Raw genomic sequence first — 17,590 nt, 5'->3', positions numbered from 1 at the left:
CTCCCCTTGATGTTCAATTATCAAAGCCCCAACGGGCGTCTGCGACTCTGCTCCTCCTACTTTTCTCTTCGTTTTTTCTGACCAAACAGGGAACCCTAGAGAAGGGCCATTGAGTACCGCGGCTATCTCTGTCTCGTGCTTTCGCCAGAGAAATTGTTAGCAGTTACTGCATCGCCGGTCGTCCTCAGGTAAGTGTCTCTCTCCCTCCATCTTTCTAGCCCTCTTTTCTTGCTATGATTTCTGAAATCTTTATTCTTCTTCAGATTCACCGACTCGTCGTATATATCTTCGGTCAGCGTCACCGTTCCATCAAGTGGAGTAAGTCTCTCTCTTCTTTTCTTTCTTTCTCTTTCTATAATTGCTGAACCCATAATTCGCCGGTGCATGCCATTTGATTGTTTTATTTTTGTTTTGCCTTGTGAGTGTGACTAGTAGAGAGGACCAAGTTACTCCACAACTCTGTAGTAATCGTAATTTAAACTTTTACGAATTTCATCTTTGCACATCATATCATTATTTGAGAAGATCTAGGGTTGTACCTAAAATTGAATTTGGGAATTGAAAAGTAAAATATGCATAGCGTTTCTAGAGTCCGGAAAACTGACCGATTGAAACTGTCTTCACTTGCTCTATTTCTCTCTCGCTGTCTGAATCAACAATTGGGTCGTTTTCCTTTTGGTTAACGATTGGGTTGAAGTATTGAATAATCAACCAACCAGCCCATTTGGTCTTGGTACCAAATCTGGTTTTAGGGGATCATTTAAATGCAAGTATGCCTGGTTTTTTTGCCTGTTCCGTTGCCTATTGAGCCTGTGTGACAACCCCAGCCCCAGCCCCAGCCACAGCCATGAGCCATCACCTAAATAAAAACCAGGTAATTTAGAAAGAACAGAACAAGCATGAGTAAATTTCTACGAAAGAAGGATTTTCTGGTGAAGGATCCAAATTTTATGATGAAACCAGAGCAAATTATCTAATTCAGGGAGTTGATTTGCAGCCAAGGATTCAAGGGTATACTTCAGCTCATGAAATAACCAGTCCTTGTAATTTGTTTTCTGTTTCTCATGTGCGATGTTCTAAATTCTGAATTCTGTTTCATCTTGTTATATACATTTTGTTTATATGGAATTTGATGTATCTCATGGATGTTAACTTGTGGTATGTATGATGGGATTAAGTATTTTTCTCTTGTATTGTGTTTATTTCAGTGAGGTGATTTCCTTTTGTAAATTTGTATCTACATGCTATTATTCTGTTTGTTGAATAATGTACATGTCTGTTGCACAGTGAATATATTGCCATGTCTTTGTTTCTGTATTTTTAAAGAGGGATTGTATTAATTCTGTACCATATTTTTTATTTACATGTGTTTTTCGCTGTGACTTTAGAAGTAGGGTAAATTACAGATGGGGTACCTAACATTTTGGTAAATCACGGCTAAGGTACCACACGTTTCACATATTATGTTTGGGGTGCCTACACCAGGATAACATTAGTTAGATTAATCAAGATTTTTCTAGATTATAGGTTTGCTTGAGAATGGGGGGGGGGTGAGGTGATGTAGATCGAGCATACAACAAGGGGGTTCATGTGGTTCAAGATTGGCCCCAATATATGGGCCAACTTCAACCGTTTCCAGCCTGTTGACCAAGGCTCTTCTTGTCACTAATCTAGCCTGTCAAATGGGATTAAAGGCAGCTTCTAGAGATCTGAAATCTCCCCTGCCGATTCTAGCTTTGTCTATTATGTACCTTGGCCAGCAAGGGCACAACTGGGAGAAATTGGAAGGTTTCTAGTAGAGTTTTGACTAAAGTTTAGTTTCTTTTATGTGTGTTAACTTCAGTTTTAGGGAAGTTTTAGTTAAGAGTTTCCTTTTTCATTTGGTTTCCTATTTTGTAACCATTCTATTTTTGAAGGAATTGTTGAGTCTATTCAAAGGCCAGGCTATGTAATTTGGACAAGTAGATTATTTTTTGGCTGAATAAATAAATTTATACCCAAAGAAAAAAGAAAATACAAGGGGAAAAAAGGGGGAGGGGAGGCTTAAGCCAACAAGGAGAAGCCAACCCCAGGGGGAACACAAGCAAAGAGCAACCAAAAAACAACAACCAAACATCAAAGTGCCAAGAAGAGAAGACCAACACCCAATGCAACAACAAGGGAGAGGGATGGGATCAAGTGGGGGGGAGAGGGGACAGGCCTAAGGTTCCAGGAGGAAATAATGTGAGAATTTTTGCTGGAATGAGGGATCGGCCGGGAGCGGATAGAATGGAGGGATTGGATTTTAGAGGGGACATCAAAGAAGATGGCAGTCCAAATCTTGTCTGGGGAGTGGGAGTTGGATGACCATCTACAGATGTTGCGCTCCATCCAAAGGTGGCTAATAGTAGTGGAGAAGGCTAACTTACTAATAGTATCACATATGGAGGAAACCGCAAATGTCATGTCGACCCAAATCCATTCCCTATCAAAAGGGAGAATTAACCTACTAGAAGGCTAGCAACGAGCAAGAACAGTTTTCCAAACCAAGGAGGATAGGGGGCAGGAGAAGAAGAGGTGGGAGATATCCCCTTGACCGAGAGGGCAGAGGCAGCAGGAGGGGTTGACGGGGATGTGAGGGTGGAGAAGGAAGGATTGCGTAGGGAGGCAGTTGGAGAGACATCTCCAAGTGGTAAAGCTGTGGCAGGGGATGTGGCCTTTGAACCATATGAGATTTCGCTAAGGGACAATAGGGCCAGAGGATCTCACAAAGGACCAAGCAGAGGCAGAAGTGAACATTCCATTGGAAGAGGGGAACCAAACACATTTGTCTTCCCTACCACAGTGACCAGGGGGAATGGGAGGGAGGGAGGCCCACATATCTGCAAGGGGGGAGGGAGGGGGTCCATCCTAGGGGGGAGAGGATGGAGGAGATAAGAGAGGATTTGGAAAGACCAGAAGAGTAGATGATCCTAGGAGTGACAAGAGAGGAGAGGATACCAGAAGGTTGCTAAGGGTCCATCCAAAGAGAGGTCGACTGTCCATTTCCAATAATGATGGAAAAGGCAGTGAGGGCAAGGGGCCTAAGGCTAAGAATTTTGCTCCAAATCCAAGAGGCATTAGAAGGAATGGGGCAAGACCAAAAGGATTTTGGGGAAAGCAGAGCGGAGTAGACCCAAACTACCTAGATACTTCGATGCTTGGAGGAAAGCTTCCAAATGAGCTTCAGAATGTCCACAGAATTGACCTCCTTGATTCTTCTAATACCCAGGCCTCCTTCAGACTTGGGCAAACAGACCATGTCCTAAGACAAAGGGTGAAGGAACTTGGAGGACTCAGAACCCTTCCAGAGGAAGGAGCAGAAGAGACCTTCAATGGATTTGATAGTAGAAGAAGGAACGACAAAGATCCCAGACCAGTAGAGGTAAAGAGATTGGAGGACTGATCTAACTAGAATAAGCTAACCAACGTTGGAGAGGAGTTTACCTTTCTAGAGTTGGAGCCTCTTCCGAAGAAGATCAAGGATAGGGGAGCAATGGTGGGCAGAAAGCCTGGAGGAGATAAGAGGGAGGCCCAGATATTTGACTGGAAAGGAGCCCAAGGAAAACCCGGTAATGCCGAGAAGAAGGGATTGGGTCTCAGAAGAGACACTAGAGAGGAAAAGGCTAGATTTGAGAATATTAATGCAGAGGCCAGAGAGGGATTCAAAGAAGCAGAGAGAGGACATAATGGAAGAGATAGATAGAGGGTCAGCTTTAGAGAAGATCATGATGGCATCAACAAATGCCAAGTGGGTGAGACTAAGAGATTTACACTTGGGAATAGGGGAGATGAGATGTAGGTTAGAGGCTGACTGGATGGAATGAGACATAACCTCAAGAGAAAGAGGGAAGAGAAAGGGAGAGAGAGGGCAGTCTTGGCGGATACCACGACCCGAGGGGAAGTAACCAGTAGGGCTGCCATTGATTAATACAGAGAAAAGGGGGGAGGAAATGCAGCAGAAGATCCAGTGGACAAAGGAGGGATGAAAACACAATTGGAGCAAAACTTTTGAAATGAAATCCCAACTAATGGAATCAAAGCCTTGTGAATATCAATTTTGAGGAGAGCAGAGGAGGAGTGATTTTTCCAATCAAATCCCTTGACAATCTCATGACAAAGAATGATATTGTCAACAGTGCTCCTCCCTGCAATGAAAGCAGATTGATTGGAACTCACAAGAGAATCAATGACTTTTCCAATCCTATTGGCCAAAATTTTGGCAATGAACTTGTAGAGAAGGTTGCAGAGAGAGAAAATCATTCATAGATTCAACACCTTCCTTTTTGGGAATGAGACAAAGGAAGGTGTGGTTGATACCATTAACTTGAGAAGGATTGTAAAAGAAGCTCTTAACAGCTAGGATGAGATCCTTGAGAATGATGTCCCAGCCAGAAGAAAAGAAACTCGAACTAAAACCATCAGGGCCAGGAGCTCTGTTGGTCTTGTGAGAGAGGATGGCAGAGAGGATTTCATCATCAGAGGGAATGGATACAAGAGAGGGAAGAAGATCCTCAAGAACCAACTTATTGAGGAGATGAGGAGGAATAGCAGGAGGAGGAAGGAGAGATTGGGGAAGATTTCAAGAAAGTGAGAGACTGCTTTGGCTTTGATTTCCTCAGGATTGAGGAGCTCAACACCAGGATGGGAGATGAGCTTAGGAATGGTGTTGACATTGTGATGAGCTTTGAGGGAACGGTGGAAGAAAGCAGAATTAGAATCACCAAGATCAAGCCACATGATGCGGGCTTTTTGACGGAGGAAGCTTTCTTCTTGTGCAAGAAGGGAAGCAAGCTCGGATGCAGTAGCTATCTCTTCTAAGGCCAAGGAAAAATTGAACAAGTTAACCTGTATTTTAGATTGGATGGAAAGAAGCTTGTCTCGGTAAGAGGAGACATGGGAGGAGATATTGCCAAAGGTGGAGGAGTTCCAAAGCTTAAGAGCAACTTTGACGGATTTGAGCTTTTTGGCAAAAGCAATAAGGGGAGAAGAGGAAGGGGGAATGGAAATGGACCAGGCATATTGGACTAAGGGGAGAAAGTCTGGGTGCGAGGACCACATATCAAAAAATTTGAAAGGCTTAGGGCCGAAAGAACGGAGGGGGAGATCATGGATGTCAACAGGACTATGATCCGAAATACCAGGCAGGTTAAAGCAAGCATGAGAAGATGGAAAAGTCTGAAGCCAAGCTTCATTGACAAGAGCACGATCAAGCTTACAGGCCATCCGAAGATTTCCAGTTCTTTGGTTATGGTAGCTTAGTACCAGACCATTTAAGATCATTGAGACCAAGGTCATCAATGCAATTGTTGAAGGAATCAACAACCTGGGGGTCAATAGGATTACCACTGAGCTTCTTATGACTGAAGCAAATAACATTAAAATCACCTCCAATCCCCCAAGGACTGGAGCCTGTGGAGGGGGGGAAGGAGAGGAGGTTAGACCAAAGGGGAATCCTGAAGGAGGCAAGGTTATGGACATAGATGATTGAGAAGAAACAGATGAAGGAAACAGAAGAGTGGGAAATGGAAAGGTGAATAACTTGGTCAGAAGAGGAGATTGGAGAGACAAGTACCAGACCATTTAAGATCATTGAGACCAAGGTCATCAATGCAATTGTTGAAGGAATCAACAGCCTGGGGGTCAATAGGATTACCACCGAGCTTCTTATGACTGAAGCAAATAACATTAAAATCACCTCCAATCCCCCAAGGACTGGAGCCTGTGGAGGGGGGGAAGGAGAGGATGTTAGACCAAAGGGGAATCCTGAAGGAGGCAAGGTTATGGGCATAGATGATTGAGAATAAACAGATGAAGGAAACAGAAGAGTGGGAAATGGAAAGGTGAATAACTTGGTCAGAAGAGGAGATTGGAGAGACAAAGAGGTAAGAGGGGTTCTAGAGAATCCAGATTCCACCATTAGGACTATGGAGATAATTGGCAGCAAAGGACCAAGATGGAGCAATGGAAGAGGCAATACGAGAGGCATTATCTTGAAGCATATTGGTTTCAAGAAGGCAGCAGAGGTTGGACTTAGAGGAACGGATATGGGAAAGGATCTCCGCTTGTTTGGCCAAGGAGTTAAGACCACGAACATTCCAGATAGTCCATGGGGTCATGTAAAACTAGAGGGAATAGGTAGCAAATGCTCAGAAGAGTTGGAGGGAGTATCAGAAGAGGTTCGCTTGGTGGATTTGAGTCGCGAAGAGGTTTTGGAAATAGAGGTGGAATTTTTCCTTTTAGAGCCCCAGGAGATTGCCAGAGGGGGGTGATAAGGAGGAGAGGAATGGTGGGGGTTGAGATTAATGGAAGGAGCAGGGGAGAGGTTAGTGGGAGGAGCAGGGGTGAGGGGAGGTTGGGTGGGGGTGGCGGCAACAAAGGGGCAACAATTGGTCTGATAGAACCGAAGCCTTCAATGGCCCGAAAGGGGCAGGATGAGTCATCAATGGCCTGAGAGGGGGTAGAGCTGAGCATCAATGTGAGAACAATCATGTTCTGTCGGGGGAGCCATGAGGCAATGCTGAGGAGAGACCTAGGGGCTCAGCATGCAGAGCTAATCCAGTGCCTTCCAAGGCCTGAGCTTGATTTTCTGATGTTGAGTTTATAACATCAGAGTCAGTCGTCGTGAGATCAGCAGGGCCTTCCGAGGCTTGGGCTTGAGTCTCTGTAAGCCAAGAATGGCTAACAGAGGAGGCTTGCTTAAGCGTATACATTAGCATCAGGAGACGTAGCAGAAGCAGAAGACTTGATAGGATCAGTAGGAACGAGCATCACAGAAGTGGAGGCAGGGGAATCGCCAACCGTAGTAAGATTGGTTAGTGGATCCCAATCAGTTGGAGAAGCGACAGCAGCGGCTTAAGGGTTCACGGTGGAGTCGGAGTCAGCAGCAGGGTCGGTGGTGTTGAGCTCAGGGGAGCGGTGGAGAACAGTGGTAGCGATGGCGACGGAAAGCACATGGGAGCAGCAGGGATTAGAGGCGATGAGAGGCGCAGGTCGGTGATGGATTTAAGGGGGTCGTCAGAGACCACAGTTGTCAGCGAGGAGCTCAGGGGAGCAGCACCAACGAGAGATGACGGCGGCAACGGGCAGGAGGCAGCCATGGTAGAGGTGTAGGTAACAGGGCAAGTAGGTAAACAGGGAGGAGACCGCGGATTAGGCTGGCAGGGGCAGGTTGGGGAAATTGGGATGGGTCGGGTATTGGTGAAGGAGCAAGAGGAGGGCTGGGTCGGGTTGAAGAGGTTACTTGGATACAAAGGGTGATTCGAGGGGAATTTTGAGGAGGTATGGAGAAGCTGGACCGGAATAAAGTTATTCAGAGGATGGAAAGGTGATTCAAGGGGTTTAGTTGGTTCAGATGGTTCAGGTATTGAAGGGTTCGACCGTGGACTAGAAATACGACTAGGAGAAGAGGAGTTAGGATGAAAGGAGAGAGGCAGGAGCCTCGGGAGCATCCAATGGAAGAGCGCCAGGCGGGAGAGGGAGCAGCGGGGGAAGAGGAGAGCCAGAAGAAATGATACGTTCAGAGGGAGAACATCATAGGAAAGCAGAGAAGGAAAACTAGAAAGGGGAACTGTAGAAACATCAGAGGGGGGAGAAAGGGTTGCAGAGGCGAGAATGGAAGGGGTTGCATCGGTTCCATCAAAAGCTTCAGGCGAGAGGATCGAGAACAGGTTATGTCCAGTGGATAATGGATCGTTCAACGGACCAACAATCCGAGCTCTAGACGACGTTCCAGCAGTAGCAGCGGCAGGGCAATTCGCCATTAGCAGATTTTGACTTTGATCGGCATTATTGTTCTTTTTGTTTTTTCTTCTCTATGTTCAGTGAACTGGGGTGCAACTGGAACAACGGCTGAAGATTGGAGAGATTCATCAACAACGGTCTTGGATTTAACAGATAAAGCCGTAGTATGTCCGAAGCATTTACAGAGAGTGCAAGTTGGAGGTAACTAGTCGTATTTAACTTCCTGTTCGAAGGAGAATCCTTCCCCATCCATAACAATAATCGTTGAGGGGAGAATTTTATCTGCTTGGAATTCGATACAGACACGAGCGTAGGACAGTCGATCCATAACCTTTGTTCTTTTGTTCGAATACAATGGTTTGCCTATGATGGAAGTGATGAGGCTGAGGCCTTTGACACACCAGAAGTGGAGGGGGAGATTGGGAAAATGACCCACAGGGGAATGGACTTAGGCTCAGATTTGGAGAAGGAAAGACGTTCATCCCATTGATGGAGGAAGATGGGTTTTTTCCCAACACACCATGGACCTCCGTCAATGGCGGCACGACGGTCGATGGTGGCAGCAAAGTTGAAGACAAAGGTGCTATTCTCCAACATGAAGAAAGAGAGAGAACCAGAGGGCTTCCATTGGTTCAGCAGGGAGGTTTTCACAACAGAGAAGGGGGGTCTACTACCAAGAAAGGAACCGACAACACAGGTACTCCATTTGGAGATTTCAGAAGCAAGGAGACCAGGAGGACAAAGGCCAACAGGCATGGAGTTGTGGGTGGTCGGAGGGTAGAAAAATTAGGAATGGCCAGCAGAGGGAGGGTTGGTAGAGGAGACAACGGTGGTCCAGGGGCGATGTTCAACAGGTAGAGGAGAAGGAGGCAGAGGGGGGTAGGGGGGAAGCGGGAGGTGAGTAGGGTCGGTGACTTGGGATGGAGAAGGGGGGCAGAGGGAATCAGCAGGGGCAGAGTGGAGACCGACAGCGGAGGCCGTCGGAGAATGGGAGGGGGGCATACGGTCAGGACAGGGGCATCTCAGGGGGGTTCAATTTTGGACAAGTAGATTTAATGAATGAAATTTGAAGAAGTTCTTCCATTGCTTTTTTTTTTTTTTGGGGTGGGGGGTGGGGCCCAAATACTTGAGAGAGTGAGAGGCCTGATTCACATCATTCTTCTTCCCCCTTCTCATCCTTTCATCACTTCTGTCTTTCCTTTGTTTATTAGTCTATTTTGAGTATTGGAGGCCTATTCAAGTCCTGTGAGAAGACTGAAGCACCATCCACCTACTTCTCGTATTGTTTCAGAGGCACTTGACAGACTGTGAATTGGGTTTTCTGGGCTGGCCATCGAACCACCATACATTCCTTATCTTTGTTCTGTTGCAGCCCCTGTTTTAGGGTTTTGTTAGGTACACTAACATGGTCCTTAAATCCAAATTTGAGGACCATTGAAAGCTTCTTCCTCCAGTTGACAATTGATGAAAAATTTCCTAATTCATGTCTTCAAGCAAAAACCTGCAGATCTCCATATTCAGCCACCCAATCTGGTTTGAATTTTGAGGGCTTATTCAACACACCAAGAGGGACACTCGACCAGCCTTGGAAGCACATCCAAGGCCTGTACCTTGGAAACATGAAGTACCTTAGCCGTGAAACATCCTAAATCTGTAATTTATCCTTAGTATTATTGAATAGGTCTGTTTAGCACCCTTACATATCCATACCCCTTTTTTGCCGTACATGTACTTTTTGACTATGGTACAACCTGAACTATGGGCAGGATGGATTACATTGCTTATTTGCTTTGAAGCCTATTTTTTCAATATGAAACAACAAAATTTACAGGTGAACAAAGGAAGAGCCATATCAGTCTCGATTGTGTTTTCATATAAGCTGATCATAGCTCTAACTCACATTTCCCCTTTCTTTTCTTTCAAGAATTAGTTGTTTACGCTTATAATTGAAATCCTTAAAGCTGCCCCCCTCCCCTCATCAATAATTTGCTGTCTTATGGTTAACCTTGCCGGTGTTTTTCACTGGTCATTTTTTGGAGGTGAGCTTTATGTTGCTTATGTGCTTGGTACTGGTTATTTCTTCTTACTAATATCTGTTTTGAGCTCTTTGTGCTTTCAGGGGCTAGCAAAAAGACATGACGACAGCAGCACGACCCACATGGGCACCTGCAAAAGGTGGTCACGAGCAAGGAGGTACTCGAATTTTTGGCCCCTCCCAGAAATATTCTTCAAGAGATATTGCATCTCACACGACTCTGAAGCCCAGGTAGACAGTCACACATTTTTGTGTCTTCCTGTTAATTCATTAACTGTCATGAGAATTCTAAATTTAATATTTCTAGAAATGCCTTTGCTGTCTATTTACTTTACCACATTTTTCTTCTGGGATACTTTCATTGCTCCGGGTTCTATGGTTAATTTATATTTATGTTTGTTTGAAGTGAACCCCCTACAGGGATTATATTTTTTGGTGTTTGATCATACATAAATGATGCAGATCACATTTGAATTGATTTTAGTTGGTGGGTTATGCAACCGAAGGCTCAAGGATTGTGGAGTTTAAAAATCCTCACTGTTTAGGGTGTTAGATGAAATTCTATTAGGATTGGGGTAATGGACATAATAGAATCATTTGTGGAAGAAAATAGATGATCAAGAAGGTTTGTTCATATATTTCGTAGACAACTCAGCCCTAGGGTGGTTTTCAAGGGTCATTGAACAATCCAGAATCCACCCAACGTGGGTATAGGCCGGCACCATTTACGGCATAGTTAGGAGTTATAATTGGGATTTCAGGAGGTTCCGGGACAAGGAAACTATCTCAACACAACTCAAGCGGGGCAGAGGGTGGAACCAATTACAGCACTTCTATATCCAAGTAAATGATGATTTGACAGTCCTGCCAGACCTAAATGAACCAGCAGTATTAGCTCCACGATCTTTTCTTTATCATAGTTATAATTGTCAGACAATAACTCAGGCAGCTTAAAAAGTAATGTAGAACTATATTTAAATAGTGAAAATAGCTCCAAAATTGCAAGATCTGTCCTAAGAAAATCACGATCCAAGGTAACCTGAAACTGTTATCAATGGTCAGGAGAATATGGTTGAGTGTGGGAATAAGAGGGCATGTCAGTTACTGATGTTTGAATATGAGTATGAACTCAAACCAGTAACCAGTAACCAGGAACCAGGAAAGAAGCAGAAACAGAAGAAACAGCAATATAGGGACAGAAATAGGGTTAAACAAAGCAGATTAAGTAATCAGGAATTGGGAACTGAATGCATATTGAAATAGGCCTGAAAGAATAGAGTAAGGAGTACCATAAAGCAATAAATAATTATCCAAACAAAACCTAACTACCAATCCCAAAACTGGATTAAAATAGAATCGGGCAGAGAATTGGAGATTTTTAATATCAGAAGATCCAGAGGTCAGAGTGACCTCAAACTTGGATCAAGTTCCCTTCTGAATGGGGTGAACGGGGGAGGGGGAGGAGTACTGGATCCGAAGATGGGATGAATTGGGTGGTTGGATTGGTCTGTAGGAGAATGGATTGGGAAACTAGTTATCACAAGAACTCGAATAGAATTTGGAAACAATGGAATTTTGTGACATTTTTGTTACCTTCAGTGGGAGGAAGAATGGTAAGAAATCTTGAGGAGCTTGTTGAACATAGCAATATAAGAACACTAACAAAGGCAATCCACCCAAGTTGCTCACTGCAGGGTGTAAGCTAGCTAAAACACTAACCTCATTCTCTTAATCAAACACAAGAAGTTTTTCATGGAAGAAGAGAGCAGAAAAGTAATAAAATCATTGGGCTTGAATGTGCGCCCAAGAGTTGCTTTTATAATTGAAAAATAGAAAGAGCTTGGCAATCAATTAGGAAGCTCCTTAATTTAGGAAAGTCCCCAATCGATTCTTTGCTTAGGATACAAGACACAATCAGAATATATTCTGATGTGGACTCTACTTACTGACTTGCCTAAGAGAATAAAGACAAATGGCTTAAATTGACCCACTGGTTCGGCCAACTGAACTGAACAAAGAATAAAACATAAAATAAGACAGCAACCCAATACAAAATCGTGGGCTAATTTAGCCCTCCAAATCGTGGCATAGATAGCCGTCTTCCTTCAAGAGTATATCTTCAATTCTGCATAAAAAAGAGTAGTTACCTGTATATAAAATGACATCTTACTTCCATATGAATCAACTTGACTTACGATTCAGTTTGCTATTTGACGTATTTATGGACAAATGCTGAAAAGTCTGTATAAATCTATAGCTAAACAGCAGGGGTCTGTACTTTTTGCATTTTTTCTGTGGCACTGTAAATGGGACAGAACCTCCACTTTGCATGTGTTGCATGTTGGGTCCATATTTTTGTTCTTCCATTGATAATAACACAAACCAGTGATTCTATAGCAATCTAACTGCATAGGAGCGGGGTTGCCCTGGGGGGTGGTTACATAGGCTATGGTTTTTTTTTGATAGGTAGGGAGGGAAGTAGGTAACAGCCAGGAGACTCGAACTCAAGACCTCCTGGTAGCATGGGATTTTAGCACACCACAGCTCACCAACTGCACTGGACAAGCTATGTTTATTCCTACTTCTATTTTGAGGTAGAAAAATGATTTTAAGAGTCGTAAAACTCCATATTCAATATTTTTTTTTTATAATTCCTGTTGGTGCTTGATTTTTTTCATCAATAAATAAAAATATCAACATTGATATAAATTCTAAAAAAATCCATCATCAATAATAATTCATAAATTAGAAATCCCACCAAAAATTTTCACCTTAGCAGTAAATTGATGATAACCCGATATAGCTTGGGATCTTCAGGTGTCCCATTGTAAAGGTGCTTGAGTAAGCTTTCAGATGGTAATAAAATCATGTTAAATGTGTTTTGAGCTACAATAAATAGCCTGTGGGATGAGTGATGACATTAGTTCATATAGTAGCTCATATTAAAAGAATCTCTTATATGACTCCCAACATGCATGGCTTCTCTGTAGTTGAATATGGATTTTCGTTTTTCTACCTTAGGAAGAAACTGGATAGTTTGAAGCTTGGAATGCTCATGTATCAATATTCAACACCTGGTTGAGAAAAATACTCGACTTGAGTTGTGAAGTATCATTGCAGTCCACTGTCAACACAAACCTTCATTGCTTGATATCGTTGAACTGCCTTGGAAGTGGGAGTCTTTGATGTGAGACTTATATATTTGAACCTTTTGTTCCTCTCGTGGGTTTTCCAGTAGCTTCTTGTTAGTTTCTAATTTTTGCTACTTGATTTGGTTCTCCAAGTTGGACTTCATCTTCTGTCTCCTATGAAAGTTTTTTATGGAAATTATCATTGGACTTCATCTTCTGTCTCCTATGAAAGTTTTTTATGGAAATTATCTCTTTGATGATCTTTGAAACTCTTACAAGAAGTTGATCCAAGGTGTCATCTTGACAAAATGGTCACAATTATTGTTGACAATACATTTCTGTTTTGCATTTGAATAGCATAGGAGGTACTTTTCATTAAGATGAAAAATTGGATCATTTGATGCAAGTTTTAACTGAGACCCAGTTGATTTAGGACAACCAAGAAAACCCTGATCCTTAGTGGGTTCTGTAACTTGGGTGTTCAGCAGCAACTGAGTTCCAATAAAAGCCTTATCAGATGTAATAAATAGAAATTCTTAAACTGACCAACACTTAATTATACCAATACGGTGGACTTGAATACTGATAAATTATTACAAGCCTCACCAAGATTGGCATACCTTAGTAACATCCAAGATGATCAAACTTTGTGCATTTTAAGTTTTAGTATCCTTTTTGCTTAGAAATTCACTGACAAATCAACCAGAGCCCCAAATATTCTGAAAATTTATGGTATAGTACAGGAAACCAACCCCCCCCCCCAAAAAAAAAAAAAAAAGAAAAAAAAGAGAAAAAAAAGGAAGTTGTGAACATGAAATATTAAGAAATGCCCCCAAGTACCTCATCCTTGAGTTTGTTTTGTAATCTCTGAATCTTCTATGCTTCCACTGCCATTTCACTACCAGAAACAGTTCTCTCACAAGTTGCCCATATGCTAAGGCTAACAAGGAGATCATATGGAACCGTGACAAGGCCACATGCATTGCCCTAGTACCCAAAATGGCCTTGTAAAAAGCAATATCAGACAAATATGTATACAATTTCTGGTTTGTGGTCCATGTTAATGATTGGGGCCGTACCATTTCTTTACAGGAGAGAAGGGCAGAATACTCAAGATGAGTTGCAGAAACGGAACCTTCGGGAGGAGCTAGAAGACAGTGAGCGGAGGCATTTTTCCTCAAAAGGTAAAGCCTTTATTGATAAAGACAATAATTTGCACTAGATTCTTTATATCATTCTTGTTCTTTCTATACTACAATCGAATTTATTCTTGGCTATTTCTTGATTGTCTTTTATGACTATATGATATGTAGCTTGCTCATAATTTTTATTGAATTCAATCCTAAACTGTGTTTGGCCGCAGAGGACAGAGACCGGAGGAAGGGAGGTCACCTTCTCTTGGAAGGTGAATGCTTGTTGCTCTTGCAAATGAGGTTTGTTAAAATATTACTGTCAACTAATTTTCATGTTCAATTGTAGGAACAAAGAGAGATGCTGAAGATCGCATTGTTCCACGCAGTGTGGATGCTGATGATTCAGATGTTGATGTTAAAAGTGATGATGGAAGGTGGTTCTTTTTTACTTGCATTTAAATGTCAGGAAATTAAAACTTATTACTTAGTTGTGGAATCTTAAGGAGGACAGTTCATTTAGTATGCATGACTTGTTAGAAAAGAGAAGTTGTGTCTTCATAAGAACATGTGGGGTACTTGTTTACCAGAATACCCTATTCAGGAACAATCCTGAGCTTTTTGACCTGCACATGTGGGTCTTTGCTCATTCATACATTTTCCGATAATATATGCAAAAGTAAACTTGACCAGAATTCCCTAGTCAGGAACAATCCTGAGCTTTTTGAACTGCACATGTGGGTCTTTGCTCATTTGTACATTTTGAGATTAATATATGCAAAAGTAAACTTGATCAGTTCATTTAATATTCGTTGCTTGTTTATATATTTTTCGGGATGCACAGGAGGCAAGTTTTTAAAACCAAGTACCGCATCAAATTTATTTTTGCATAGATTATCCAAGTGTTTTACACCCACTGCCTGGGCATTACTCCTCTTTTTCTTTTTTGGTTTTGCCTCAGAGGGGGTGGGGGTGATTTAATGCATGACGTAATGAATTGATTTATTATTTATCACTGAAATTATGTTTCCAGTGATGATAATGATGACGATGACGAAGATGACACAGAAGCTCTTCTGGCCGAGCTTGAACGAATAAAGAAAGAAAGAGCTGAGGAGAATCTTCGAAAGGTTAATTTTTTTTTTCCTTTAGGAACACAAGTTGATGCACATCTCTATTAAGCATATTATTTTGGGTTCTCTTATGTATTTGTCTGGGGGTTTCAACAAAATAGAGTAGGACTCTTCCGAAGTTGGCCATTTGAATACTCTTAACTTGTTTCAGAACCATAGATCCTTCTGTTTTTTTGGTCTAATAAATAGTGTAAGCAGTATACCGTTCCCTGATATCCACACTATTCGGCTTTAGTGTATTTTTTTTTGATTTATAGAATGACCTAAACTGCTTTATATTTTCTGCAGGAACGGCAAAAGCAGGAAGAGGATCTGAAGGTCAAAGAAGCAGAACTCCTCCGTGGAAATCCTCTACTCAACAATCCAACTTCCTTCAATGTCAAAAGGAGGTAGAGTTGCCTCTATACAAATATCGTCTAAGATTATTTTCTCAGTTGTGTGAGGTCTTAATATCTGTCCTTGACACTTTTCTAATTTACCCATTGGGTGCAGGTGGGATGATGATGTGGTTTTTAAGAACCAAAGTCGTGGTGAAACCAAGACTCCGAAGCGTTTCATCAATGATACCATTAGAAATGACTTCCATCGGAAATTTCTTCAGAAATACATGAAGTGATTCAAGCGTTCTTATTCTGGGATTACAACCATTGTACTTACAAATGTGATTACTAAATGTAATAGAAGCATATTTAATTTTTCTTGAGATTTGGCTGATTATCTATACTAGGTGATACTCATTTATTTGTGATCACTATAGATGGTAATAGTTTGTCGTTGTTATACATCTATAACATGATGTTGAATTGATCGTTGAAGTTACAGATGATGGTGCAAATTCTATTCTGCCTTCCATCATTGTTAGCCAGAAAATTGAGTTCCTTTAAGGATATAATAGGTAAAACTCATCACCTCGGAGTCCTTTTTAATGCCAAAATGGTTTTTGCCCTTTTTATATCTTTTGAAATCAGATGCGAGCTCATTTTAATGTTTGAATTTAGCAACTTCCGTCTCTTTTTTCAATCCTAAATTCCTTATCGATGTTTTACGAAGATGATGAATGTCCACAAATTCAGGTTTCTAGCATGCTGAGTTCACAATTTTAGAACTGTGAGTTCATTTTCCACTTTTAAAACTTTTGAGTTTTTTTTCCAGTGTTTTTTATTTTTGAAATTTGATGTTATATAACATTACTAATGTTCGAGGAAGGTTTAGTAAAAATGCTTTTGTTATTGTCTTAAATATAGTAATCACAAGTCAAAAGTGACTACTATATTGAGGAAGATTTAGTAGTTATGAATAAGATTTGTTTATGTAGCTTGCTGTGTTTAGTTTGATTATATTGAATTTAATCATTAATTCAATATAATTCTTTAATTGACTATATCAATGTGTTTATGTAGATATGGAGTTAGGAGACATAAGGATTGAATGCTTTGCTCATGGCATAGTAATTAATTTTCTTAAGATTAATTTTCCCAACAATTGGTATCAGAGCAATCCTCTATGGTGCTAGAATCGAGAAAAATCACAAAACATAGAAAAAAGGATTTTGGAAAGGGCTTTTGTCGAAAAACAATCGCTATCTGAAATTTCCACCATCAAAATCAAAATATATCAAGTGGTATCAGAGCTTAGAGATAGACAAGGTCAATGCTTCCTACCCTTTTTTTATTTTTGTTGTTTTAGGTTTTCTTCCTTCTTGTTAATTACAAGTCATAGTCCAAGGAAGATGCATATCGCATGCGTGTATGGGATGAGTATGTTAATTATTAATTAATTATTGTATAATATTGTATTATTAATTGTGTTAGTTACAAGTGGTTATTCTAAGGATAATGGACGCATAGATGTCGTGTTGTGATAAATGTAATTATGTAATTGAGGGTTATGAGTTTAGTTTATTTGAGGAAGAATACTCAGTATCAGAGCGAAAATCATTAGCATAACAATTGGTATCAGAGCCTAGGTCATATGTTCGAGTTACATGGTAAACATTGAAGGAAGGGATTGTTAGACTTAGAAAGTCAATGTTTTCTCGTGACTTTAAGATCAACCACATGACCTAAGAAAATAAAATTATACTATTATTATCATCATTTTTTTTAATGTATTTGTGAACACTATAAGTGGCAACAGTTGGTCGTTGTTATATCTCTAACATGATGTTGAATTAATCGTTGGAGTTACAGCTGAATGAATAAATCTTGTTTTGTTTTCCATCATTGTTATTCAGAAAATTGAGTTCCTTTGAGGATATAAGAGGAAGGTCATCACCTTAGAGTCATTTTTAATACCAAACATAGTTTCGGCAGTTTTATATCTTTTGAAAGCAATTGTGGAACTTGTTTTTAATGTTTGAAGTAGCAACTTTTGTTCATTTTTATAATCCTAAATTCCTTA

At 41.1% G+C, this 17,590-nt stretch overlaps 1 protein-coding gene across 1 annotated transcript; it reads left to right on the top strand.

Annotated features, from left to right (window-relative positions):
• Positions 1-16,011, top strand: LOC122094039 (protein CWC15 homolog). Its single transcript, XM_042664639.1, has 9 exons — positions 1-188; positions 264-318; positions 9,881-10,027; positions 14,020-14,111; positions 14,291-14,332; positions 14,407-14,494; positions 15,091-15,187; positions 15,479-15,579; positions 15,683-16,011. The coding sequence occupies exons 3-9, from the start codon at positions 9,897-9,899 to the stop codon at positions 15,804-15,806; spliced, it is 675 nt and encodes a 224-aa protein (XP_042520573.1). The 5' UTR covers positions 1-188; positions 264-318; positions 9,881-9,896; the 3' UTR covers positions 15,807-16,011.
• Positions 16,012-17,590: the final 1,579 nt, after the last annotated feature.

This window comes from Macadamia integrifolia, chromosome 11 (genome assembly GCF_013358625.1).
Source record: "Macadamia integrifolia cultivar HAES 741 chromosome 11, SCU_Mint_v3, whole genome shotgun sequence".
NCBI lineage: Eukaryota > Viridiplantae > Streptophyta > Magnoliopsida > Proteales > Proteaceae > Macadamia > Macadamia integrifolia.
This window is presented reverse-complemented; position numbering and strand designations above follow the sequence as displayed.

Excerpts from the sequence above, each read along its gene's own strand:
- LOC122094039 (XM_042664639.1), top strand. The coding sequence starts at position 9,897 with ATGACGACAGCAGCACGACCCACATGGGCACCTGCAAAAGGTGGTCAC. Across the intron at positions 14,495-15,090 it reads GTTAAAAGTGATGATGGAAG|TGATGATAATGATGACGATG; the intron begins GTGGTTCTTTTT and ends TTATGTTTCCAG. Across the intron at positions 15,580-15,682 it reads TCCTTCAATGTCAAAAGGAG|GTGGGATGATGATGTGGTTT; the intron begins GTAGAGTTGCCT and ends CATTGGGTGCAG.